This window comes from Lithobates pipiens, unplaced genomic scaffold (genome assembly GCF_037356315.1).
Source record: "Lithobates pipiens isolate NorthernLeopardFrog02 unplaced genomic scaffold, aLitPip1_a1.2 Scaffold_16, whole genome shotgun sequence".
NCBI classification, from domain to species: domain Eukaryota; kingdom Metazoa; phylum Chordata; class Amphibia; order Anura; family Ranidae; genus Lithobates; species Lithobates pipiens.
In genome coordinates this window covers 552,549,880-552,575,788 of record NW_027507748.1, presented here as the reverse complement: position 1 = coordinate 552,575,788, position 25,909 = coordinate 552,549,880, and the positions used below count along the sequence as shown (strand labels likewise).

Genomic DNA, 25,909 nt, shown 5'->3' with positions numbered 1-25,909 from the left:
TACAATTTTGGTTTTGGAATCTCTTCAAGAAGGATTGGAGAAGGGGTTAGCAGCAAGTACGCTCAAGACGCAGTTAGCTGCTTTATCACTTTTTTTGGAAAGGACCCTGTCAGAGGAACCTTTAATAATCAGATTTTTTTAGGGCTATGGCTAAAGTAAAACCTAGACCTATTGTTAATTTTCCCAAATGGTATTTATCTTTAGTTCTTCAGGGACTGACAAAGACTCCGTTTGAACCTATAGAAGGATCATCGTTAAAGTTTTTGACATTCAAAATTGTTTTCTTAGTGACAGTAACTTCTGCCAGTAGAATCAGTGAGTTACAAGCTCTATCAATTAAAGAACCCTATATGAGATGTCTACCAGATAGGGTAGTCTTAAGGACAGATCCAGCCTTCCTGCCGAAAGTGGCTTCAGTCTTTTATCATACACAGGAGATCATTCTCCCTACATTTTGCCCTTTACCTTCGGGGCCAGGGGAAGAAGCCTTTCATACTCTTGATGTCAAGAGGTGTCTTCTTAACTATTTGGAGATAACAAAGGACTTTAGAAAATCATCTTCACTCTTTGTTTTAATGGAAGGTACTCACAAGGGATGTAAAGATTCCAAAAGCACCCTCGGAAGATGGTTAAAACAAGCCATTAAAGAGGCATACACCTCTTTGGGTCTGGAACCTCCAGAAGGGATTTTGCCTCATTCAACTTGAGCAGTAGCGGCATCATGGGCAGAAAGGAATGGGGCATCTCCTGAGCAAATTTGAAGGCTGTCACATGGCCCAGTTTTTCAACCTTTATAAGGCACTACCGCTTGGATCTGCTTTCAGCCTCAGACCAATCCTTTGGTATGAAGGTTTTACAGGCAGTAGTCCCACCCTGAAGTAAGTTTCTTTGTTATCCTCTCCAAGGTGCTGTCCTGAAAGGCTAAGGTTTTTCTCCTCATGCTGATAGCAAGAGAAGAAAAAAAAAAGCTGATGATCACCGGCAGCTGTCAAAGGGGCATCGGTCCCAATCACGGAGAGCTGCTGTTGAGTGATCTGTGCCCACCTGTGCCACCTATCAGTGCACAAATGTGCCGTCTACCAGTGCCCACCAGCGCTACCTACCAGTGCCCACAGTGCCACCTAACAGTGCCCACAGTGCCACCTATCAATGCCACCAATCAGTGCCTCATCTCCAATGCTGCCTAACAGTGTTACCTTCCAGTGCCCATCAGTGGCATCTATCAGTGCTACCTAAAAAAATAAAAATCCCAGCAGTGATTAAATGCCACCAAAAGAAAACTCTATTTGTGTGAAAAAATATCTAAAAATTTAATTTGGGTACAGTGTAGCATGACAGCACAATTTTCATTCAAATTGCGACAATTGGTCTGGGAAGGAAGGGGATTTAAGTGCCCAGTAAGCAAGTGGTTAAATTGCAACATATGCATAGAATAAAAGATAAAGAATCTGCATACTCAGTATGTGATTAAGGCTGGGTTCACATTGCAGCGGTGACGAGAACCGGATGTGATTCGCACCGCACTGCAGTGCAAATCACATCCAATCTCTGTGCGATGCGAGTTCAGCCGTACAGATAGTATGGCTGAATTCGCATCGCACCCGGCCCAAACTCGCACAGGACCCTTTTTTTTGGTCCACAGCAGAATCGGATCACATGGGTGTTCACACCATGCGATCCGATTCCTGTCCGAGTTTGCAGATCGCACTGCGATATGCGAACTGATCTGGGGTTGTCATTAACATTTCACTGACACTCCCAGCAGTTCGCATAGGGCAGTGTGAACTGCCGCCGGGAGGTATGAGATGCGGAAACCCGCCGCGGATTTGCGGCGTTCCCGCATCGCTGCAATGTGAACCTAGCCTAAAGAGTACTTAAAAGAACTGTAGGTTTAATATCGCTTTATTACATGGGTGGCAGAAAAAGCATGCAGTTGAACTTCAGTTTTACCGCTCCCTGACCGTCCTGGCACTCAGGGCTGTAGACATGCTGTGGCAAAAATGAAATGGTATGTCACTTTTGGCAGGTTGTACCGTCACCAAATTCTACTCATTGAATTGAATGGGACCACACCACAGTCGTCCTGCCACTTCATGCAATGCATGGATGAAACTGGCGCACAGATCGCTTTTCAGAGGCTTGGCAGTATATCTGCATGTGTGAACCAGCCCTAAGATAAAAGCATTCAGTGTGTAGTCATGTGAATACATATGGTGAAATGAGGATTTTCCAGGATGTGTGTTTGTATTATAGAGCAGAATGGCTGTACAGCAGCACTGCTGTGTATGTGTGCAGAGGATAAGAGCGCTCTGAGTAAGCAGGTGCCTGAAGCTGGGTATGCAGATGATGAAACTGATCATGGGGGTGTGTGATGTTCAGAAAAAAGAGACAGTTTCCCCGTCCTCCCACCTGCCCTTGGTTGAGCTTCTGTTACTTTAGGTCACACCTCCATTCCTGCCTGATTGGGTGCTAGGGAGGCCTTTACAGGAGGCTTGCCGGTTATCTGGAAATAGCTATAGTGTAGCAGCCGGAGGTTCCTTAAAGGGACTGAACTCTCTTGGGTGCTGTCACACATCTACAAGTGATGACATGTGTCACCAGAGCAGCACTAGCTACTGAAAAGGATTTTTGTCTTGTGATTTCAGTCCTGCTGTGTAGGCTTCAGTAGAAAATCAAAAAACCTTCCGCAGACTTGAAAGCTATAGTTTTATTAGCTCTGTTAGCTGCTAACAGCTTTACATTTGCAAGCTTGCACGTCAGACATTAGGAACTCTTGCCGGACTATCGTCAAGCACTTACCGTTCCCTCCGTCAGCTTGTGCTGCTGCAGAACATCAGTCAGTTTGGCGGTTCTTGTCATAGCCTATGCTTAATTCACCTACTGGACTTTCCTGCTCACCCTTCATCATTGGATCCTAAAGTCACCTCCGTGGACCCTTGAGGCAGCAATGTTCGTTCTGAGGTGCAAAAGAGGGGGCAACTTGCGATTACTCTCACGGATCTTCATCTCTGGGACAGAGCATAACCTTTGTCGTCCCTTTGGGGAACACAAACCGGGTGGAAGCGGTCTGCACTACAAAGAAACGTAAGTTTTCACGTAAATTGGTTAGTGTTAGGATTGTCTTCTTTGGTCATGAACAGCCTGTTGACAAATAAAGAGCAGAGGTGTTCATATAGGGCAATTAAGGGTCAAGGGCCCGAACAAATGCCACATAAAATAAACAATGAGGCAGTTATTTCACAACCGGTACAATCTCTGGACCATTATTTAACTATTTTGTGGATCGACAGATCTATTAATATAATCCTTTCCTTGACTCACAATTGCTTTGACGCCACAGTTCTTACTCAGGGTTACAAATGTCCAGCTCAAAACATCACATAATTATATAATATTTAATTTCCTGTCCTTTATGTTAGTCGTTATTTAGTTTTGTAAATTACCAACTTTTCCTTTCAAGCACGGTGGCTTAGTGGTTAACACTTCTGCCTTGCAGCACAAGGATTCCCCTTTGGAATCCCAATCTCAACTCTATCTGTATGGAGCTTGCATGTTCTCCTGTGTGTGGATTCCCTCCAGATCTTCTGGTTTTCTCCCACATTCCAAAGACATGCTGGTAGGTTAATTGGCCCATGTTTATATTGGCCCTAGTATGTGTATGTACAGTATGCATGTGAGATGGGACCTTAAGCTCCTTGATGACAAGGATGGATTAAAGTGAATGCACATAATGTAAAGTCCTGTGTAAATTGTCAGTGCTTTACAAGTACCTGTAATAAATACATATTTATTAAATCAACTGTGTAGAATTGGGTAGATGGGCATCTTAAAGTGGTTGTATAGTCTTTTTTGTAAGTTTAACCTACAGGTAAGCCTATAATAAGGCTTACCTGTAGGTAAAAAAAAATCTCCTAAACCTGTACGGTCTAGGAGATATTCTCCTCGCAATGCGCCTCTGACTGCAGCGGCGCATGCGCACAGGGGATTCTCGACTGAAAGTCCGGCAGACGCCAGACCCTGGCGGGAAGAAATCTCCCGCGTGCATGCACAGGAGTGACAATATCGCAGCTCCGGGCCACTCACAGCTGCAATACCCGGAAGAAACGCTGAGGGAACATGTCAGCTCCCTCGGCGTGGATCGGGCCAGATGTTGGGGCCTCGTTCTAAGGTATTTCATAATGAGCTAGTATGCAGTGCATACTAGCTCATTATGCCTTTTCCTTTGCAGGTGAGTAAAAAAAAAACTTCAGCGGGTTTACAACCGCTTTAATACCTAGTTAGTAATCTAGCAGGTATTTGTATCAGCTGAAATCCAGAACCATCCACCTAGCATTATCATGCTTGTATCATAACACAGATGTGCCTATAGAAGTGTTATGGCCTAAATGCATGTATTCTCTTTCTAGTTTCAAGTTCAGCCTTCCTGTTTCATTATTAGCCGCTGATCACTGTTAACTGTCTTTCACTTTGCTCTATTACAGTGCAAGCACCACTGCATGGGTGCTCATGAACTGTTATATACGTAAGTTGTCTTGTAAAATAGAGTTAGCACATGCTTTGTGAAGGCCATATCTGGGTTCATATGGTTTAATTAGGCTCAGCGTTCCTTATCATACACTGAACAGACCTTTTTGTTAACACAGTCACAGAGAGGCTCCTTGCTCTGTTTTTTTTTTCTTCACTAACAGAATGGACTTATGCACAGAGAATAAGGTGAAAAGCCCAATGTTATGTGGTCTGGCCATGCATTTTAAGTATATCTTAAATCCAAACTATGTTGTGGTTTTTTTTCTGATTTGGAGTGGGGAGGGATTGGAACACCAGTCAGATTTGTATTTCTGTCTGCAGGGCCGATGCTAGACCATTTTGCAACCTAGGCAAGACCAGTTACTTACAAAACCCACTCCCCCCCCCCATCAGCAATCTTATATTTGTGAAGAAATATAGGAGGTGGAAAAAACAAAGGGGAGTACCACCAGTGCCTCCACAAGGCCAAATGACCTACCAAACCACCCTATATACCCCCCAACGGGAGAGAATGCACCGCCCACACCAGTATCCTATCTGTTGTTGTGCGGTGCTCGCCCAGTCCAAGACCCACAGGAGAACCAAAGTCTGTTGTTGCCATCTTGAAAGAGGGCAGGGTGGCAGCATATCGAACCCCAGACTTTGGAGCCAACAGGGAGTGTGAGACAACCTGTCTGCATGACCCCAAAGATTCAGACATCCAAAAAAAATAAAAAAATACAACAGGGACTACTGTAGGTCAAGGTGAAACAGTACGAACCAGCGCCCTGTAATAAGTGTTCAAATCATGTGAGCTATCATCGCAATCATTAGAGCAAGAGCAATAATTCTAGCACTAGACCTCCTCTGTAACTTCAACCTGGTAACCGTTAAAAATGTTTAAAGCATCGCCTATGGAGATTTTTGAGTATCGTTGTTTGTCGCCATTCCATGAGTTTTAAGGATGTCTATCACACGTACTCTCCATGCTCTGAGGAAACTCGTGTCACGAGTGAAACACGCATGTATGACGCCATCAAGCCTTCAGCACTACTTGAAGCTTGATGAAAGCCTGCTAGCAGCTTGTATAAAGTGACAGCCAGCACTTCCATTAGGATCTGTGTTCAACATTTACAAACTGGAGCTGAATAGTACTCTAAACACTTCAACAAAGCTTGCTGAAAGCTCTGAAAATGCTTTGTAAAAGCTTGCTCTTGACACTGTTCATATACAAGCTGAAGCCTTTGTGAAACAGGCTGAAGTGATTAAGAACAGGGGTTTAAATTGGGCAGTGGGCTACTATTCAGCACGGCAACCTGAGGGTCCGGTTGGATAGTAATGGCAACTGGGTAAGATTTGAATTATTTCAGGCCAAAAGGACCACACGAAAGGCAAGTCCGCCAAATATGAAGGTAGATTACTGGTTCTTCAAAGCCATGGAAACAAGTTAGGGGGGTAATTTAGAACATACTTAGCTATTTTTATTGGAACAAGGGCCCATCTGGATAGTACTTTATAAGCTGTTTCCAATGATAAAATATTTTGGGAGGATTTATGGGTGGCTTGACAAATGTCTGTCCAATCTTCTGTCTTGAGTGCCAAGTTCAGGTCAGCTGTCCACCGACTAACAAAAGCAGAGGGTGGGGGCATTAGGGCTAGTTAGCAGGCACATATAAAGCTTAGAGACCACACCTTTTGCATGCAGGTCTGCTGTACATAGATGTTCAAACTATTAGCAGGTTATCAAATCATATGTTTGGAAGTTTGTTGTATGCAGAGAATACTTTACTTTCATTGGGGATTAGCAATACATGTATGTCTTACAGCATTAGGAAAACATGACACAGGAGAATAGAAATACATAGAGAGAGGACAGACAAGCACTTCCTCTGGTTACCTTACCATAGAATACACATTATAACAAGGCAGTGCCACCTACTGGTATAGATAGGTTTAATGCATATATATATATATATATATATATATATAATCTACTTGCTGTTGCTTTCTTTAACACCCCTTCTGAACAGCATATGCTTTGTCAAATTATATTCAGCTTCTTCTGAATATGATGATGACGTTCCTTCAACAAAGGTTTGGTGAGTGCATTGGCAGTCATCTCCTCTGATGGGCAATATTGAATGTCGATAACACCTTGCTCTTGATTGTCCCTCAGTAGGTGATACTTGACTTCGATGTGTTTAGTCCTAGGATTGACCCTTTCTGATTGCGTAAGTTTTATACATCCTTGGTTGTCTTTGAAAATGGGAATTGGTTTTGACATGTCTATCCCAATGTCCACAAAAAGTTGACAAATCCATATAGTTTATTTACATGTGTATCCTGCTGCAATGTACTCTGCTTCAGTTGAAGATCTGAAGAGTGACAGTTACTTGCATTCGACTAGACCAACTTATGGTTCCTTCCCCATACTGGAAGATGAATCGACTTGTGGATTTGTGGTCTGTGCAGTCCTAGCCTAGTCAGCATTAGTGATGGACGAACGTTTCGCCCGGCGGTCGTTTCGCGGCGAATTTCCGACATTCGCGGTCCGCACGTTCGAACGCCTTTTTCCGTCGTTCGCCGCGGCGGACTTACGTGTTTAATGTATACAAGAACTTTAACCTTTGGTGACACGTTTATCATGTGATACAGGACAGCCAATTGAGACATGACAGCACATGGACACTTGGACATTCCCCCTAACCTATAAATACACCCGATCCGGTGGCCATTTTACATTCTTTCTTCTGTTACGATAGGGACAGGTTCCTGTGTGGAGTAGGGAGAGATAAACCACTAGCTATTTGGTACACAAAAGTTCTTTTCAGGACTGGTATAGGTGTTAGGTGTTGATAGGTTTGCTGTGCTGCTGATTCTTGCAGCAGCCTGAGTGTCTTTTGTTAGTTTAGAGAAAGGGAAAGGACGGTGTATGCTACAGGGACAGCCAGATTAGTCTTTCATCATCATCATCATCATCATCATCATTAGCTGTTACTATCAAGGTCCACAAAAGAGCTGTTCCAGTAACCACTAATCGTTCTCTTTTTTTGCCAATTTGTATAGGGACAGGAAGGAAGCAGTGTTGTCAGGCAGTGAGGGTAATTTTAAAGACTTGCTGTTATTATTAGTTCCACAAAGGTTCTTTTCAGGACTGGTATCAGTGGTACAGTAATAGGCTTGTACATGTATAATATTCTTTCTTCCAAATATAGAAAGGATATTATACTTGACTGCTGCCCTTCTGCTGCAGTCTGCTAAACATTCACAACTCACTTGTTCCACAAAAGTTCTTATAAGGACTGGTAACTTGGTATAGGGTGCTACGGTACATAGGCTTGAGTGCGGTACAGTCTGCTGTTCTGTAAGGACCGCTATCGGTCCACAATAGATAGGGTTGACGTGCACCACTGCTGACCGCTGCCCTATACTGCAGCAGTCCTTCAGCGGTATAGGGACTGACGTACAGTCTGCTAATCACTAACACACAACCTGCTTGTTCCACAAAAGTTCTTATAAGGACTGGTAACTTGGTATAGGGTGCTACGGTACATAGGCTTGAGTGCGGTACAGTCTGCTGTTCTGTAAGGACCGCTATCGGTCCACAATAGATAGGGTTGACGTGCACCACTGCTGACCGCTGCCCTATACTGCAGCAGTCCTTCAGCGGTATAGGGACTGACGTACAGTCTGCTAAACACTAATACACAACCTGCTTGGTCCACAAAAGTTCTTATAAGGACTGGTAACTTGGTATAGGGTGCTACGGTACATAGGCTTGAGTGCGGTACAGTCTGCTGTTCTGTAAGGACCGCTATAGGTCCACAATAGATAGGGTTGACGTGCACCACTGCTGACCGCTCACCTATACTGCAGCAGTCCTTCAGCGGTATAGGGACTGACGTACAGTCTGCTAATCACTAACACACAACCTGCTTGTTCCACAAAAGTTCTTATAAGGACTGGTAACTTGGTATAGGGTGCTACGGTACATAGGCTTGAGTGCGGTACAGTCTGCTGTTCTGTAAGGACCGCTATCGGTCCACAATAGATAGGGTTGACGTGCACCACTGCTGACCGCTGCCCTATACTGCAGCAGTCCTTCAGCGGTATAGGGACTGACGTACAGTCTGCTAAACACTAATACACAACCTGCTTGGTCCACAAAAGTTCTTATAAGGACTGGTAACTTGGTATAGGGTGCTACGGTACATAGGCTTGAGTGCGGTACAGTCTGCTGTTCTGTAAGGACCGCTATCGGTCCACAATAGATAGGGTTGACGTGCACCACTGCTGACCGCTCACCTATACTGCAGCAGTCCTTCAGCGGTATAGGGACTGACGTACAGTCTGCTAATCACTAACACACAACCTGCTTGTTCCACAAAAGTTCTTATAAGGACTGGTAACTTGGTATAGGGTGCTACGGTACATAGGCTTGAGTGCGGTACAGTCTGCTGTTCTGTAAGGACCGCTATCGGTCCACAATAGATAGGGTTGACGTGCACCACTGCTGACCGCTGCCCTATACTGCAGCAGTCCTTCAGCGGTATAGGGACTGACGTACAGTCTGCTAAACACTAATACACAACCTGCTTGGTCCACAAAAGTTCTTATAAGGACTGGTAACTTGGTATAGGGTGCTACGGTACATAGGCTTGAGTGCGGTACAGTCTGCTGTTCTGTAAGGACCGCTATCGGTCCACAATAGATAGGGTTGACGTGCACCACTGCTGACCGCTGCCCTATACTGCAGCAGTCCTTCAGCGGTATAGGGACTGACGTACAGTCTGCTAAACACTAATACACAACCTGCTTGGTCCACAAAAGTTCTTATAAGGACTGGTAACTTGGTATAGGGTGCTACGGTACATAGGCTTGAGTGCGGTACAGTCTGCTGTTCTGTAAGGACCGCTATCGGTCCACAATAGATAGGGTTGACGTGCACCACTGCTGACCGCTGCCCTATACTGCAGCAGTCCTTCAGCGGTATAGGGACTGACGTACAGTCTGCTAAACACTAATACACAACCTGCTTGGTCCACAAAAGTTCTTATAAGGACTGGTAACTTGGTATAGGGTGCTACGGTACATAGGCTTGAGTGCGGTACAGTCTGCTGTTCTGTAAGGACCGCTATAGGTCCACAATAGATAGGGTTGACGTGCACCACTGCTGACCGCTCACCTATACTGCAGCAGTCCTTCAGCGGTATAGGGACTGACGTACAGTCTGCTAATCACTAACACACAACCTGCTTGTTCCACAAAAGTTCTTATAAGGACTGGTAACTTGGTATAGGGTGCTACGGTACATAGGCTTGAGTGCGGTACAGTCTGCTGTTCTGTAAGGACCGCTATCGGTCCACAATAGATAGGGTTGACGTGCACCACTGCTGACCGCTGCCCTATACTGCAGCAGTCCTTCAGCGGTATAGGGACTGACGTACAGTCTGCTAAACACTAATACACAACCTGCTTGGTCCACAAAAGTTCTTATAAGGACTGGTAACTTGGTATAGGGTGCTACGGTACATAGGCTTGAGTGCGGTACAGTCTGCTGTTCTGTAAGGACCGCTATCGGTCCACAATAGATAGGGTTGACGTGCACCACTGCTGACCGCTGCCCTATACTGCAGCAGTCCTTCAGCGGTATAGGGACTGACGTACAGTCTGCTAAACACTAATACACAACCTGCTTGGTCCACAAAAGTTCTTATAAGGACTGGTAACTTGGTATAGGGTGCTACGGTACATAGGCTTGAGTGCGGTACAGTCTGCTGTTCTGTAAGGACCGCTATAGGTCCACAATAGATAGGGTTGACGTGCACCACTGCTGACCGCTCACCTATACTGCAGCAGTCCTTCAGCGGTATAGGGACTGACGTACAGTCTGCTAATCACTAACACACAACCTGCTTGTTCCACAAAAGTTCTTATAAGGACTGGTAACTTGGTATAGGGTGCTACGGTACATAGGCTTGAGTGCGGTACAGTCTGCTGTTCTGTAAGGACCGCTATCGGTCCACAATAGATAGGGTTGACGTGCACCACTGCTGACCGCTGCCCTATACTGCAGCAGTCCTTCAGCGGTATAGGGACTGACGTACAGTCTGCTAAACACTAATACACAACCTGCTTGGTCCACAAAAGTTCTTATAAGGACTGGTAACTTGGTATAGGGTGCTACGGTACATAGGCTTGAGTGCGGTACAGTCTGCTGTTCTGTAAGGACCGCTATCGGTCCACAATAGATAGGGTTGACGTGCACCACTGCTGACCGCTGCCCTATACTGCAGCAGTCCTTCATCGGTATAGGGACTAAGAGTTTTGTCACAGGGTCATTTAAAAAATGACAGGCAGAGGAAGAGGCAGGCCCTTCCGCAGGGGTGGTAGGGGTAGGGCAGGAGCAACAGGCTTGAGCCAAAGTGGGAAGTTGCAGAAGGTGCGTTCAATTACTTTAAAGGATGCACCAGACTTGGTTGAGTGGCTCGCTCAGCCTTACTCTTCTGCACCCTCCTCATCCTCTCGATCTGCACCCTCTTCTTCACTCTCTGCTATGTGCACCCCCAAAGACACTACCACCAACAACACGACCACCACCACCACCACCACATACCTTCCGCTTGAGTCACTGGAATTATTTTCCGATCCATATCAAGAGGACATTTCTGATGCGCAGCCACTCTTGGTATTGGATCAGGAAGAGGAGGTAGCAACAAGCGCTACTCAGCAGTCTGACGCCAGTACCCAGATCAGCCCAAGGAGGAGGTTGGTCCCCGGTGTTGCTGCCTACTCCGAGATCTCTACTTATAGCGGTGGGGAAGGTGACGTTGATGATGACGTGTCTAGTGATGTCACGTGGGTGCCCACAAGAGAGGAAGAGGAGGGGAGTTCAGAGGGAGATATGGACCAGCAGATAGGGAGGAGAAGCAGCAATGACTTACATTGCACAGCAGGGACAAAGCAGACTGCAAATGTATCAGGAGCGAGTCATCGACCATGTACGGTCACATCTGGCGCTCCCAGGACACCGGCACATGGCTCCGCAGTGTGGGCTTTTTTTAACGTGTCCGCTGCTGACAATAGCGTTGCCATCTGCAATCTTTGCAGTCAACGCGTTAGTCGCGGTAAGCCCAATACTCACCTAGGGACGACCGCCTTAAGAAGGCACATGAGCAGCCATCACCGAGCCCAGTGGGAGCAACGGAACACACAAAGCCACACTGCAGGCTCTCACCGTCCAGCCTCGTCTTCTACTTCTCCTTCTCCTCTCTCCTCACAATTGTCCTCCACTCCACCTTCCATCACGCCAAGCTCACATTTTTCTGCAAAAAGGCAGGCTTCCGTGGGCCTAATGTTTGAGCGTAAAAAAATGATGACGCCGGATAACCCTCTTGCCCAACGGTTGGCGGCTGGCTTGTCAGAACTCATAGCCCGCCAACTACTGCCATATAAACTGGTGGACTCGGAGGCCTTTCGCAAATTTGTGGCCATTGGAACACCACAATGGAAGGTCCCAGGAAGGAAGTATTTCTCAGAGAAGGGCATCCCAGAGCTATATGGCCATGTTCAGCGGCAAGTGAATGTATCTCTGGCACACAGTGTCGGTGCCAAGATACATCTGACCACAGACACGTGGTCTAGCAAACACGGGCAGGGAAGGTATATCAGTTTTACTGCCCACTGGGTGAACCTTCTGACGGCCGTCAAGCATGTAACCCGTGGCACCCGTGTAGATTTGGTTTTACCGCCACGGATTGCATGCAGGCCTGACTCTTCTTCTCCTCCTCCTACTCCATCCTCCTCCCTCTCCTCCTCAGCTGCCTCCTCCTTTTCCGCTGCTAGCGTCTCTTCCACTGCACCGCCCAAGCTCCCCAGAACCTATTCCACATGCCAGGTGAGACGTTGCCATGCCGTGCTGCGTCTGTTGTGCCTGGAAGCAAAGAGCCACACTGGCCCGGCACTCCTTTCAGCTTTGCGTTCACAGGCAGATGAGTGGCTAACACCGCTCAATTTGACAGTTGGTAAAGTGGTGTGTGACAACGGTGCCAATCTGCTTAGCGCATTGAAACAGGGCAAAATCACGCACGTGCCGTGCATGGCACACGTCTTAAACTTGGTCGTGCAGCGATTCCTTGTCAAATACCCTGGGGTCCAGGACATCTTGCGGCAGGCAAGGAAAATCTCGGCCCATTTCAGAAGATCTTACACGGCCATGGCTCGCCTTGCTGACATTCAGCGGCGACACCATCTGCCGGTCAGACGTCTTATTTGCGATTGCCCGACGCGATGGAACTCAACCTTCTATATGCTTGATAGGCTGCTCCAGCAGAAACGTGCAGTTAACGTCTACCTGTATGAACTCTGCGAAAGAAACGGTTCTGGGGAGCTGGGTTTTTTTTCACCGCGCCAGTGGCTGCTCATGCGCGACACATGCAGACTTCTGCGGCCATTTGAGGAGATCACCAAACTGGTCAGTCGCAGCCATGGCGCCATCAGTGACATGGTACCTTATGCCTTCTTTCTGGAGCGTGCATTGCGTCGTGTCATTGATCAGGCTGTGGAGGAGCAGGAGCGGGAAGATGAGGAAGTCGCAATGCTGGATGAATTCCCAGGGGGGGCTACTCTATCTGAGACAAGTCAACAACAGGAGTCTGATGAGGAGTCAGAGGAGGATGGTGCCGGGGCGGATGAGCAGGAGCAAGAAGAGCATGCTTTAAACCTTTCTGGGATCCCTGTTGTGCGAGGATGGGGAGAGGAGAATGAAGAGGACGACATTATCCTGGATGATGAGCAGGAGCCAGGCCACCACACCGCTTCCACTTTAGTGCAAATGGGGGCCTTCATGCTCCAGTGTTTTAATAGGGACCCCCGTATAAAAAGCATGAGGGTCAAGGACCAGTACTGGGTGGCAACGTACTTAGACCCCCGGTACAAACACAAAATGGCGGAAATGTTACCGCCGTCGCAGAGGGCTGTCAGAATGCAGCACTTCCAGGCCTTGCTTCGAGAAATGCTGCATTCTGCTTTTGCGTGCGCTGGCAGAGGAGCAATTCCCACTCCCAGAGAAGGATTTGCGGGTACCAATCCAACAGCGCCTGCAAGAAGAGGCCGGTTTGAAGATGTGTTGGTGACTTCGGATATGAGGTCATTCTTTCAGCCGACCCATCGACAGGTGTCATCCGGATCCAGCATCAGGGAACGCCTAGACCGTCAGGTGTCCGACTACATTGGGTTAACGGCCGATGTGGACGCTCTGAGGAGTGATGAACCCCTAGACTACTGGGTGGGCAGGCTTGACCTCTGGCCAGAGCTTGCCCAATTTGCAATCGAACTGTTGGCTTGCCCCTCATCCAGTGTCCTGTCCGAAAGGACGTTCAGCGCAGCAGGGGGGATTGTGACCGATAAGCGTACTCGCCTAGCTCACCACAGTGTTAACTACCTCACATTTCTAAAAATGAATGAGGCATGGATCTCGGAGGAATTCAACACATGTGACCAGTAGACCATGTATATGTCTATAAACTATTTTTTTAATCAAGCACACAGACCTTCTTAATTCATTTGGCTCACTTCCTTGACCCAAAAAAGCACACCGTACTATATGCCCCTACCCTCCTCTTTGAAGAGGTTGAGCGGTGTCATATTTCTACTGGGGCTGCTTATGATATCCCTGTGCTGTGCTGACTTCCTCCTGGGGGTTCTTATTATGAAGGGATCACACTATCCCTGTGCTGTGCTGACTTCCTCCTGGGGGTTCTTATTATGAGGGGATCACACCATCCCTGTGCTGTGCTGACTTCCTCCTGGGGCTGCTTACGGTGCTGCTGTCAGTGCTGTATGTCACGGTGCTGCTGTCAGCGCTGTATGTCACGGTGCTGCTGTCAGCGCTGTATGTCACGGTGCTGCTGTCAGCGCTGTATGTCACGGTGCTGCTGTCAGCGCTGTATGTCACGGTGCTGCTGTCAGCGCTGTATGTCACGGTGCTGCTGTCAGCGCTGTATGTCACGGTGCTGCTGTCAGCGCTGTATGTCACGGTGCTGCTGTCAGCGCTGTATGTCACGGTGCTGCTGTCAGCGCTGTATGTCACGGTGCTGCTGTCAGTGCTCTGTATTACGGTGCTGCTGTCAGATGCCTCTATCACGGTGCATGTGTCATTCCGGTATGTCACGCTGCTGGTGATCATCTCCTGCACCCTCTTCTTTGCCTACCCTGGTCCCTGACCTTCCCTCTCCTCCATTGCCTTCATTAGCTCCATAGTCCTGAATTGTTAGAACAATTTCCCAAATAAAATAAAAATGCTTGTAGTTATCGATCCCAAATTCACCTCATACATGTATTATGTCATTGTCCAGATGGTGGGACTACGTTTTACCCCCTAATAATTACCACGTGGCCGCAAATTCGACATGAAGGTTTGCAAAGTTCGCCTCCCATTGAAGTCAATGGGGCCCGCGGCGAACGTTCGGTTTCGCGAACGTTTGGGTCCGTTCGCATTTCGCTTTCGCGAAACGTCCCGTCGGAAGTTCGTCCATCACTAGTCAGCATCCATGTATCCAACCAGTGTTGGATCTGATGTCGCTGGTAACCTTAACTTCATCCAAATTGTTCTTTTTGAGGTACTGAATCACTCTTTTTACTGTTACTTACTTACTTTTACCAGTCACGCTGACAGGGAGCTGGGACATTCCTGCATAGTATGCCCACTGCTGTGGTTGTCTGGTCTTGTTAAAGTGGCAACATATAGCAGCTTACCAATTGTTCTGCGATACATGTCATTGTTGGTTAGCAAGTTTTCTGCTTCATTGCTCTTTTGATAGCCTGGTTCCATAGGAGTTTTCACTTCCTTTGCATCTTGTATATGGAATTGTTCCAAGATTTTGGAGATTTTCTGAGGTTGGTTGAGAAGATAACTCACATTTTCTTCTCTCTCTATTTGGATTCCCAGATAGTAGCTAATGTTACCTAGCTCTTTGATTTAAAATGTCTTTTGGCTTGTGATCTATCTGATTTTAATCTCCTTCTTGTTCAGAACAGGTTATATTTTCATCAACATAAATACGGTAAGGATGTACAGTATATCCACCTGTCTTCTTGATTCTTGGCGTAGAGACAGGGGTCTGCTTTACTTCTTGAGAATCCCTCTCTGGTAAGCACTTCATTCACTTTCTCATTCCACATCCTTGCAGATTGCTTAAGACAGTAGATTCTCTTCTGAAGTTTACACACACAGTTGTCTCCTTGCTCAAACCCTGGTGGTTGTTCCATGTAGAGGTCTTCCTTATGTTTCCATATGAGAAATCAGTTTTAACGTAGGTGTTTGACTTGCATGCCCTTTCCCGGCTGCAACACTAAGGCCGCGTACACACGGGCGGACTGTTCGCCCAACCTTGTCCGCTGAACAGTGTTTGGGCGGACAGTCCGCTCGTGTGTGGGCTTTCAGCGGACAGTTTCAGCGGACAATTGGACGGACAAAGTCTTTCGGAAATTCCGAAAAACTGTCCGCTGAAACTGTGTTTGAGCGAACAGTCCGCCCGTGTGTGGGCCTGTCCGCTGTACTTTCGAAATGAGCGGACTGTTCCCGCTCGGAAAGTCCGCCCATTTCGAGCGCGTGTACAGGTAGGCGGGGCCCGCGAAGGAGACGTCGCGGGCTCCGCCGCCTGGAATGGGCTTAAAGGGGAACCCCAACGCCGAAAAAAATCGGCGTGGGGGTTCCCCCCAAGTCCACACCAGACCCTTGTCCGAGCACGCTACCCGGCCGGCCAGGAAAGGGGGGCGAGCGAGCGCGCCCCCCCTCCTGAGCCGTACCAGGCCGCGTGCCCTCAACATGGGGGGTGCCTTGGGGAAGGGGGGGCCGCGCGGCCCCCCCACCCCAAAGCACCTTGTCCCCATGTTGATGAGGACAAGGGCCTCTTCCCGACAACCCTGGCCGTTGGTTGTCGGGGTCTGCGGGCGGGGGGCTTATCGGAATCCGGGAGCCCCCTTTAAGAAGGGGGCCCCCGGATACCGGCCCCCCACCCTATGTGAATGAGTATGGGGTACAATGTACCCCTACCCATTCACCTGTGAAATAAAGTACAATAAAAAACACAACACAGAGAAAAAATATTTTATTGCACAGCTCCGGGGGTCTTCTCGCCGGACTCCTCCGCTATGTGTGTGTAGCTCTTTTGCTAGCGGAGGAGTCCGGCTTTCTTCCTCCCCGCCGCCGGCCTCTTCTCCCGACTTCGGGGGTCTTGTCCCCCTCTTCGGTTCTTCTGCCGGGCCACCGCGCCTTCTTGTAGCTCTTTTACAGGCGGTGGCCCGGTCTTCTGTCGCCGCTGTCGTCGCCGCCGCCGCCGCCTTCCGTTCTTGTTCTTCTTCTTGTTCTTCTTCTCCTGGAGATGTTGACTCGACGATCTCTCCGGCCGGAATGCCAGGGACACGCTCCGCTGCCACTTATATAGTGACAATGGGGCGGTGTCACATGGTATATGTCACATGGGTTGGTCACATGGGTTGATGTCACATGGGGACTATGACATCGTAAGGGGGCGGGGTCACCATGTGACCAACCCATGTGACATATACCATGTGACACCGCCCCATTGTCACTATATAAGTGACCGCACAGCGCGGCTCTGGCATTCCGGCCGGAGAGATCGTCGAGTCAACATCTCCAGGAGAAGAAGAACAAGAAGAAGAACAAGAACGGAAGGCGGCGGCGGCGGCGACGACAGCGGCGACAGAAGACCGGGCCACCGCCTGTAAAAGAGCTACAAGAAGGCGCGGTGGCCCGGCAGAAGAACCGAAGGCGGCGACAGAAGAACGGAAGACGGCGACAGAAGACCGGGCCACCGGACCAGGCGCGGTGGCCCGGCAGAAGAACCGAAGAGGGGGACAAGACCCCCGAAGTCGGGAGAAGAGGCCGGCGGCGGGGAGGAAGAAAGCCGGACTCCTCCGCTAGCAAAAGAGCTACACACACATAGCGGAGGAGTCCGGCGAGAAGACCCCCGGAGCTGTGCAATAAAATATTTTTTCTCTGTGTTGTGTTTTTTATTGTACTTTATTTCACAGGTGAATGGGTAGGGGTACATTGTACCCCATACTCATTCACATAGGGTGGGGGGCCGGTATCCGGGGGCCCCCTTCTTAAAGGGGGCTCCCGGATTCCGATAAGCCCCCCGCCCGCAGACCCCGACAACCAACGGCCAGGGTTGTCGGGAAGAGGCCCTTGTCCTCATTAACATGGGGACAAGGTGCTTTGGGGTGGGGGGGCCGCGCGGCCCCCCCTTCCCCAAGGCACCCCCCATGTTGAGGGCACGCGGCCTGGTACGGCTCAGGAGGGGGGGCGCGCTCGCTCGCCCCCCTTTCCTGGCCGGCCGGGTAGCGTGCTCGGACAAGGGTCTGGTGTGGACTTGGGGGGAACCCCCACGCCGATTTTTTTCGGCGTTGGGGTTCCCCTTTAAGCCCATTCCAGGCGGCGGAGCCCGCGACGTCTCCTTCGCGGGCCCCGCCTACCTGTACACGCGCTCGAAATGGGCGGATTTGCCTCCGCCTTACGTGGGCGAGTCCGTTCATTTCAAAAGTTGAGCGAACTGTTTGCCCAACCTTGTTCGTCAAACAGTCCGCTCGTGTGTGGGCAAGTCCGCTCATGCAAATTTTGAGCGGACTGTTTGATGAAACTGTTTGCCGAACAAGGTTGGGCGAACAGTCCGCCCGTGTGTACGCGGCCTAAGAAGCGCTCTGATGGTGGAGTGTTTTACAACGGGAGCTAATGTTTCATTGTAATATTCAACGAATTTCTGGGAGTAACCCTTGGCAACTAATCTGCCTTTGTATTTGTGGATATTCCCTTCAGCTTCTGACTTTACTTTGAAAGTCCACTTACTTCCTATAGTTTTGCCGTTAGGAGGGAGCTCTGTGAGTGTTTTGGTTTTATTTTCCTGTAGTGACTTTAATTTTTCTTCTGCTGTCTTTCTCAATTTATTGGCTTCACATTTTGGCAGTTTTTATATGTCTTCCCAGGATGTTGGTTCAAGTATGCTGTGTGTTTTGACAGTGTGTGACAACTTGCAGGGGTGGTATCCCCTTTGTAGTCTGAGTAGACAGTCTTCAGGCAGTTCAGCAGGATCTGGTGGGAAACTTGGTTTAGGTACTGTGAGTTCCACCTCTTGCTCTGACTCCTGCAAAGGTTCCCTTTGATTGACCTTTTCTTCCGGTTTGCTTAGCATATTCACTTCGCAGCTTTCAGGGATCAGGGTTTCTGGTGATGGGCTCTCATCAAAAACAAAACACTACGGCTTATTGTCACTTTGTCAGTGTTTGGGTGACAAAGACTTTGCTCACTGTGGCCTACTAGAATGCCCTCTATGGCTCTATTTCCCAGCTTGGATTGCTTTTCACTTGGAATATGGGCATATGTTTTACATCCAAACACTCTGATGTGCCCTATGCTAGGCTTTGATCCATGCCACATTTCGAATGGAGTACTTTTAATGGCTTTTGAGGGTAGTCTGTTCTGTTGGTAGGTTGCAGTCATGACTGTTTCTTCCCAGTACTTGTGAGGTAGGTTGGCATCCGACATCATGCACCTGGCCATTTCTATAAGAGTGTGATTTTTCCTTTCTGCTACACTTTGTTCAGGAGTGTATGGTGTGGTTGTCTGGTGTAATATTCCTTGTCTCTTCAGGTATGAGGCCATTTCTTTGCTCAGGTATTCGCCTCCATTTTCGGTGCGTATAATTCCTGGTTTGTTTAGGAATTTGTTGCTAGACATGGCAACGAATTTTTGAAGTTTCTCTGATTCATTCATGTGTTTCATCAGATAAGTAGTTGTGTACCTGGAATAATCATCAATGAAAGTCAGTAGATATCTGTTCCCACCTGCCGTGGGAGTTTTCATTGAACCATATACGTCACTGTGTATGATCTGCAGGGGGTGGGTCATTTTTCTTGAGATGCCTGTGGAAGGGGGTCCGTGGGGCTTTTGCATCAACACTGAATTTGCATTTCATGAGCACTTTGCAAGGCATTATTTTCAAATCTTCTGATCAGCCTCTCTTTATTATGTCCTGTATAGCTTCTGGACTTCTGTGCCCCAGCTGCCTGTGCCATAATTGAATATATTTGATGTGTAGGTCTTTAGAGGCTATATTGGCTTGCTGGTCTGTGGTGATAAGTCTGTATAGTTGATCATCCAGTTTTCCTTTTGCGAGTAATAGGTCAAGTAAAATGACTATAGTAAAGGTAGTGAACACGAGAAATGGCCTTCTATACTGTTTGAATGTATGCAGAATGGACCTCTAGAGATGTCTTGAAGGTTATATTATACTGGAATGTTCACCAGCTCCAATATAATAATGTTCCCATAATTACAGTCATGTCTTTTTGACTTTTTCTTTACATGACCATCCAGAATTTTAAGTTGTATGTCCTTGTCCAAGTTTTGTTTCTGGTGATAAACTTTTCGCAACTGTGCACATTTGCTTTCTGTTGCAATGCTATGCAAGCATGTCTCTTAAAGCTGTAAACTGTTACTAATTTGGCACCAATACTGATACCGATACTAGTATCGGTGCAGCCCTAGTGTTAATGTATTATTTTTAAGTGTCAACCCAATGCCTATGATTCAATTTACTACATCTTAGTATACAAACTGGAGGATAGTGCAGGAAATGTTAAAAATGCTGGTTGTTCAGCTAGTAAAATAAATAAATTGTATTACTTTTGAAGTTGAAGGAGTTCTATATTAATAAAGCAATGCTTTAACATATACTGGTGTTACACAACTTCCCAATGCATCATAGATTTTTTCTAATTTTGTAACCTCTGTTGGATACTATCCATCTGACAAGGTGAAATAGTTCTCTAAACGCAGAAGTTATTACACCAGCCAGCATGTGAAATTCTATATGCTGGTGCTTGGGGCATGAAGATTCCGGTGATAAACACCCGTACATATGCTGCAGTTTTTGCTTTAATAGCACTTTGTATGTGTTTTTTAGACTCGCTGGTTTGCTTAGCAGGAATTCTTAGTGGGTCAGTCACTTTTTTTATTTTTTATTTCCAGTAAAATGTTAATATATGTTTTAATGCACATTATTGAAACATAAATCACTCAAACAGAATTACCAGTACTTGGATGTTCAATACGCATAACAAACTAGGACTGGACCGTCCTCTTTCAGTGTGTGATCAGCTAGACAGGTTCTGGGATTGCTGCGCATGCACACAGCCAAACACGCATGTAGTGCCATAATGTACTGTAGTAGTTTATCTCTGCCCTTGTTCATTTGCTTTAGTAAATCAGGCCTGGTATGGTGTGTCGAGCCATTCTTGTTCTTTTACAGCAGGCACTAAAAAACATCAAATTTCCAGTCTGTCAGCTGTCTGGAAGACAATTTAATATTCATGCCACTTTTAGGACCCACTGTAATAGTCCATAAATATTTCAGTCCGTAATTAAACATGGTAAAAAAGTAAGGACATAAAGTGGTACGAAAACAGGGACAAAATCTGACTCGTTTAATGCTTATAGTGCACCCCTTCAGCCATATTTATAAAAATGATTCAGACGTCTATTAGCTAATACAATGGTGCCTAGAGGTGGCATTTATATTAAAAGATCTTCATCTTCATACAAGCGAGAGACAGGAAATAACTGGTGTTTTACTGTTCAATGCATATGAAAATTTTTTTTGTTTCTGTTCAATAGACGGCATAAAGGAAAAACATGAGCAAGGGTTTAGTGTTATTAAAGCTGTAGTAAACACTGTAAATAAAAGTAAAACTTCCCCTGCAAATCAATGGCACTAATGAGAGTATGCACCGCATACTAGCACATTATGAAAGACTTACCTTAAAACCAAGCCCTCTAGCGGCACATTGTCACCACTGACAGGAGCATTCCTGGCCGTCAGAATACAGTGGTTACTACTAATAACTATAGCCACTGGCAGTAACTGTATGTAGAAAAATCTGACAGGCTAATTTTACCTAAGTTGATCGATCGATCTTGGGTACAAACAGCCTGCTCTTACATGGTTCAAATCTCGGCCTGTCCCTGCTGAACTGGCCGAGATTTGAACCGTCTGTGCCTGATTTTACAGTTCCCCGCACCCGCCCACCTATTAGAGCATTTTGGCCCTAAATCACTGCTTTCAATTTTTTGGTAACTCCAGTGGCATAGCGTGGGTTGTCAGCACCCGGGGGAAGGCAAGTAATTTGCTCCCCCTAACCTGTGGGCTTTTAGCAATCCCTGAGTCCCTTCCCTTACTACAATAGTACTGACCAGATTGTTTCCTTTACTGACCACTACACTAACCTACATGATTCCAAACACTGACCACTACTCTAACCTACCTGATTCTAAACACTGACCACTACACTAACCTACCTGATTCCAAACACTGACCACTACACTGATCAACCTGATTCCTATACTGACCACTACACTGATCAACCTGATTCCTATACTGACCACTACACTGACCAACCTGATTCGTACACTGACCACTACACTGAACAACCTGATTCCTATACTAACCTACCTGATTCCTACACTGACCACTACACTGACCTACCAGATTCCTATACTAACCTACTTGATTCCTACACTAACCACCACACTGACCTACCCGACCACTACACACTACACTGACCACTACAGGAGGGGACAGCCAGTAGTGACACACACTGGCGTGGAATTTTTACCCCCTAAATGTTTCGCCCGGGACCAAGGCCCCCTCTGCACCCCCATGCTACGTCACTGGCTAACTCAATTACCTAATATATGTAATCCCTTAAGATGCCTCTTTGGACATATTGATGATAATTCTCACCCCAAATGTTCCAAGCTCTTTCTGCCCTTAGTTCTGTTTTGTGCCAAGAAGTCCATAGCAATTCACTGGAATTAACCTCATTAATCAGGCACTCCCACTATACAAATTAACATATGAGGCCAGGGGTTGCCCTAAGAAATTTAATAAGTTCTGGCATCCATGGGTGAAACCCAGACCGTACTATACCACCCAATACTTAAGATGTTTGGCGCTAGGGCCCATTTGCTGACTTTATCAATTACTGTATATGTATGTGTGTATATATATATATATATATATATATATATATATATATATATATATACATACATATATATGTATGTATATATATATATATCTATATATATGTGTGTATGTGTATATATATATATATATATATATATATATATATATATATATATATATATATATATATATATATATACTTTGTTTTGTTAGTAACCTGCACCTCATATCTTTAGATGTGTCTGTGTCATATAGTTGTTACTTTACTATTTGATGATAGTGTACTGAATGGACATTCTGTTTATACTATATTTCAATATATGAGCAGTGTTTGCTCTATTTCCTTTTTTGTACTTGTAAACCTTGTAAACGTACAATAAAGTAAAAAAAAAATCTCCCCACCCTCATCCATAGTGCCGCACGCTAACTGAAATACTTACCTTCATCCCGATCTAGCAGTCTTCACTGTGTGGAACCCCTACTTATTCACCAAAAACAAGTCAGTGGTAAATAAATGACAACACAGTTTTTGACAACTCCTTTAAACAAAAAAAATAAAGAAGTACATCCATTGTCAATCACATCATCCATGAATGTAGGTCCACGTCAATTATAATGAACGATGGCCAACCCCCCTAAAGAAAAAACCCAGCCAACACCCAACCACTCCAGGCCTTTGTCTTGCATCGAATGACACTTCACTCCCCCCACCGCTAAAGTTAACAAAGGGGAGTTGTCACTCAGTGGTGTCATTGAGCAAATAAGGACATATCTAAATATGGTGAATGATGTCACTGGATGACCCTGCCCCTTTGTTTATTTTAGCGGTGGGGGAAACAGAGTGTCAATCAGTGCAAGGCAAGCGATGATAGCAGTTGGTTGTCGAAGGGTGGCTTTCTTTTTCTTTGTGCAGGTTAGCAGCTATCATTCATTGTGATTAACGTAGACCTACATTGCTGGATGACGTGATTGATGATGCTTGTAGATCAGGAGGCATGTTGAATTTTTTTCTTAATAAAGAACTTTTCAAACAGTTGGATGTCTTCATTTCCAGGGTACATTCTATTTTTGTGAATGAGTAGGGGTACAATGTACCTCTTACTCATTGACATAGGGGGCCCCCAGATTCTGATTACCCCCCCCACTCACAGATCTCCATAACCACTCTCTACTTTCAACTCTCTACTTCGTCCTCCACCACCTCCACCCACCAACTCACTCACTGCCCAGGAGATTGCTAATCACTTCAAACAGAAGATTGATACAATTCGCGCAGAGATCTCTACTGTTCTAATACCCCCCACGCTTTACACTTCATGCCCACAGTCACAATCATTACTTCCCTCTTTCAACCCCACCACTATAGACGAAGTTGCTAAACTACTTGGTAATGTCCACCTTACCACCTGCCCTCTGGATCCTGTTCCCTCGCAAATGCTACATTCACCCTCTGACTCTATGCTACACTCTCTAACTCACATCTTCAATCTCTCACTCTCTTCTGGCATCTTCCCCAACTCTCTAAAACATGCACTTGTCAAACCCATACTTAAAAAACCCTCACTGGACCCATCCAATCTTAACAACCTACGCCCCATCTCCTTGCTCCCCTTTTTATCCAAACTACTCGAACGTCTGGTCTACAACCGACTGAGTGACCACCTCGCTGATAATGGCCTTCTTGATCCCCTTCAGTCTGGATTTCGTCCCCAACACTCCACAGAAACTGCTCTCCTAAAACTAACAAACGATCTACTAACGGCCAAAACCAATCGACATTATTCTGTACTCCTCCTCCTGGACCTCTCTGCTGCCTTTGATACAGTTGACCACCCCCTCCTTCTCAAAAAACTCCACACCTTTGGTCTCTGTGACCGTACTCTACAATGGTTCTCTTCCTACTTATCCAACCGCACCTTTAGCGTTTCTTACAACTCTACTTCCTCCTCTCCTCTTCCTTTCTCTGTTGGGGTCCCCCAAGGTTCTGTCCTTGGACCACTCCTATTTTCAATCTATACCTCCTCTCTGGGTCAACTGATAGCCTCCCATGGCTTCCAATACCACCTCTATGCTGACGACACCCAAATCTATCTCTCTACCCCTCAGCTCACTCCTTCTGTCTCCTCACGTATCACTAATTTACTATCAGAAATATCAGTCTGGATGTCACACCACTTCCTCAAAATCAATCTATCCAAAACCGAACTTATAATTTTTCCTCCCCCATATGCCCCTTCCCCTGATCTCACTGTCAAAATTGATGGCACAACCATAAGCCCATCCCCTCATGCCAAGATTCTAGGTGTAGTCTTGGACTCTGAACTCTCCTTCAAGCAACACATCCAATCACTGTCCAAATCTTGCCGCCTCAACCTCCGCAACATCTCCAAAATACGCCCCTTTCTAACCAATGAGACAACAAAGCTCTTAATTCACTCGCTGGTCATCTCTCGCCTTGACTACTGCAACTCCCTCCTCACTGGCTTACCTCTACATAGTCTAGCACCTCTTCAATCCATTATGAATGCCGCTGCCAGACTCATCCACCTTACCAATCGCTCGGTGTCTGCTACCCCTCTCTGTCAATCCCTCCACTGGCTCCCGCTCAGCCAAAGAATTAAATTCAAAATACTAACAATTACATACAAAGCCATCCACAACTCTGCCCCCAGCTACATCACTGGCTTAGTCTCTAAATACCAACCTACTCGTCCTCTTCGTTCCTCTCAAGACCTCCTGCTCTCTAGCTCCCTCATCACCTCCTCCCATACTCGCCTCCAGGACTTTTCCAAAGCCTCCCCAATCCTATGGAATGCCCTACCCCAATCTGTCCGCTTATCTCCTACTTTATTAGCTTTTAGACGATCCCTGAAAACACTTCTCTTCAGAGAAGCCTACCCTACCCCCACCTAACTGTATTTTCATTTTCTCCATCAGCTCATCCCCCCACAGTTAAAACCTTTTGTTTCAACTTGACCCTCCCTTCTAGATTGTAAGCTCTAACGAGCAGGGCCCTCTGATCCCTCCTGTATCGATTCGTATTGTAAGTGTACTGTCTGCCCTCATATTGTAAAGCGCTGCGCAAACTGTTGGCGCTATATAAATCCTGAATAATAATAATAATAATAATAATAACCACTGAACCAGGGGTGTGGGGAAGAGGCCTTTGTCCTCATCTCATTAACATGTTGAGAAAGTGCTTTGCTAGGGGGTCCCCCAGAGCAAAGTGCCCCACATGTTAAGGGCACGTGGCCTAGTAAGGTTTGAGCAGGCCACATACGGGCCCCCCTTTCCTGGCCTGCAAGGCTTCACTCTCGGTTAAGGGTCTGGTATGGATTTTGGATGTGGGGCCTCAC

At 46.7% G+C, this 25,909-nt stretch overlaps 1 protein-coding gene across 2 annotated transcripts in view; it reads left to right on the top strand.

Annotated features, from left to right (window-relative positions):
• Positions 1-2,514: 2,514 nt before the first annotated feature.
• The window catches only part of GLS2 (glutaminase 2), a 139,943-nt gene continuing 116,548 nt past the window's right edge, over positions 2,515-25,909 (top strand). Inside the window, exon 1 of one of the 2 annotated variants that reach the window (XM_077483464.1) lies at positions 2,515-3,084. In XM_077483464.1, the coding sequence (XP_077339590.1) occupies positions 2,948-3,084 (137 nt within the window). In that variant the 5' untranslated portion in view covers positions 2,515-2,947. The remainder of the gene's footprint in view (positions 3,085-25,909) is intronic. The other variant, XM_077483463.1, reaches the window with a different exon arrangement.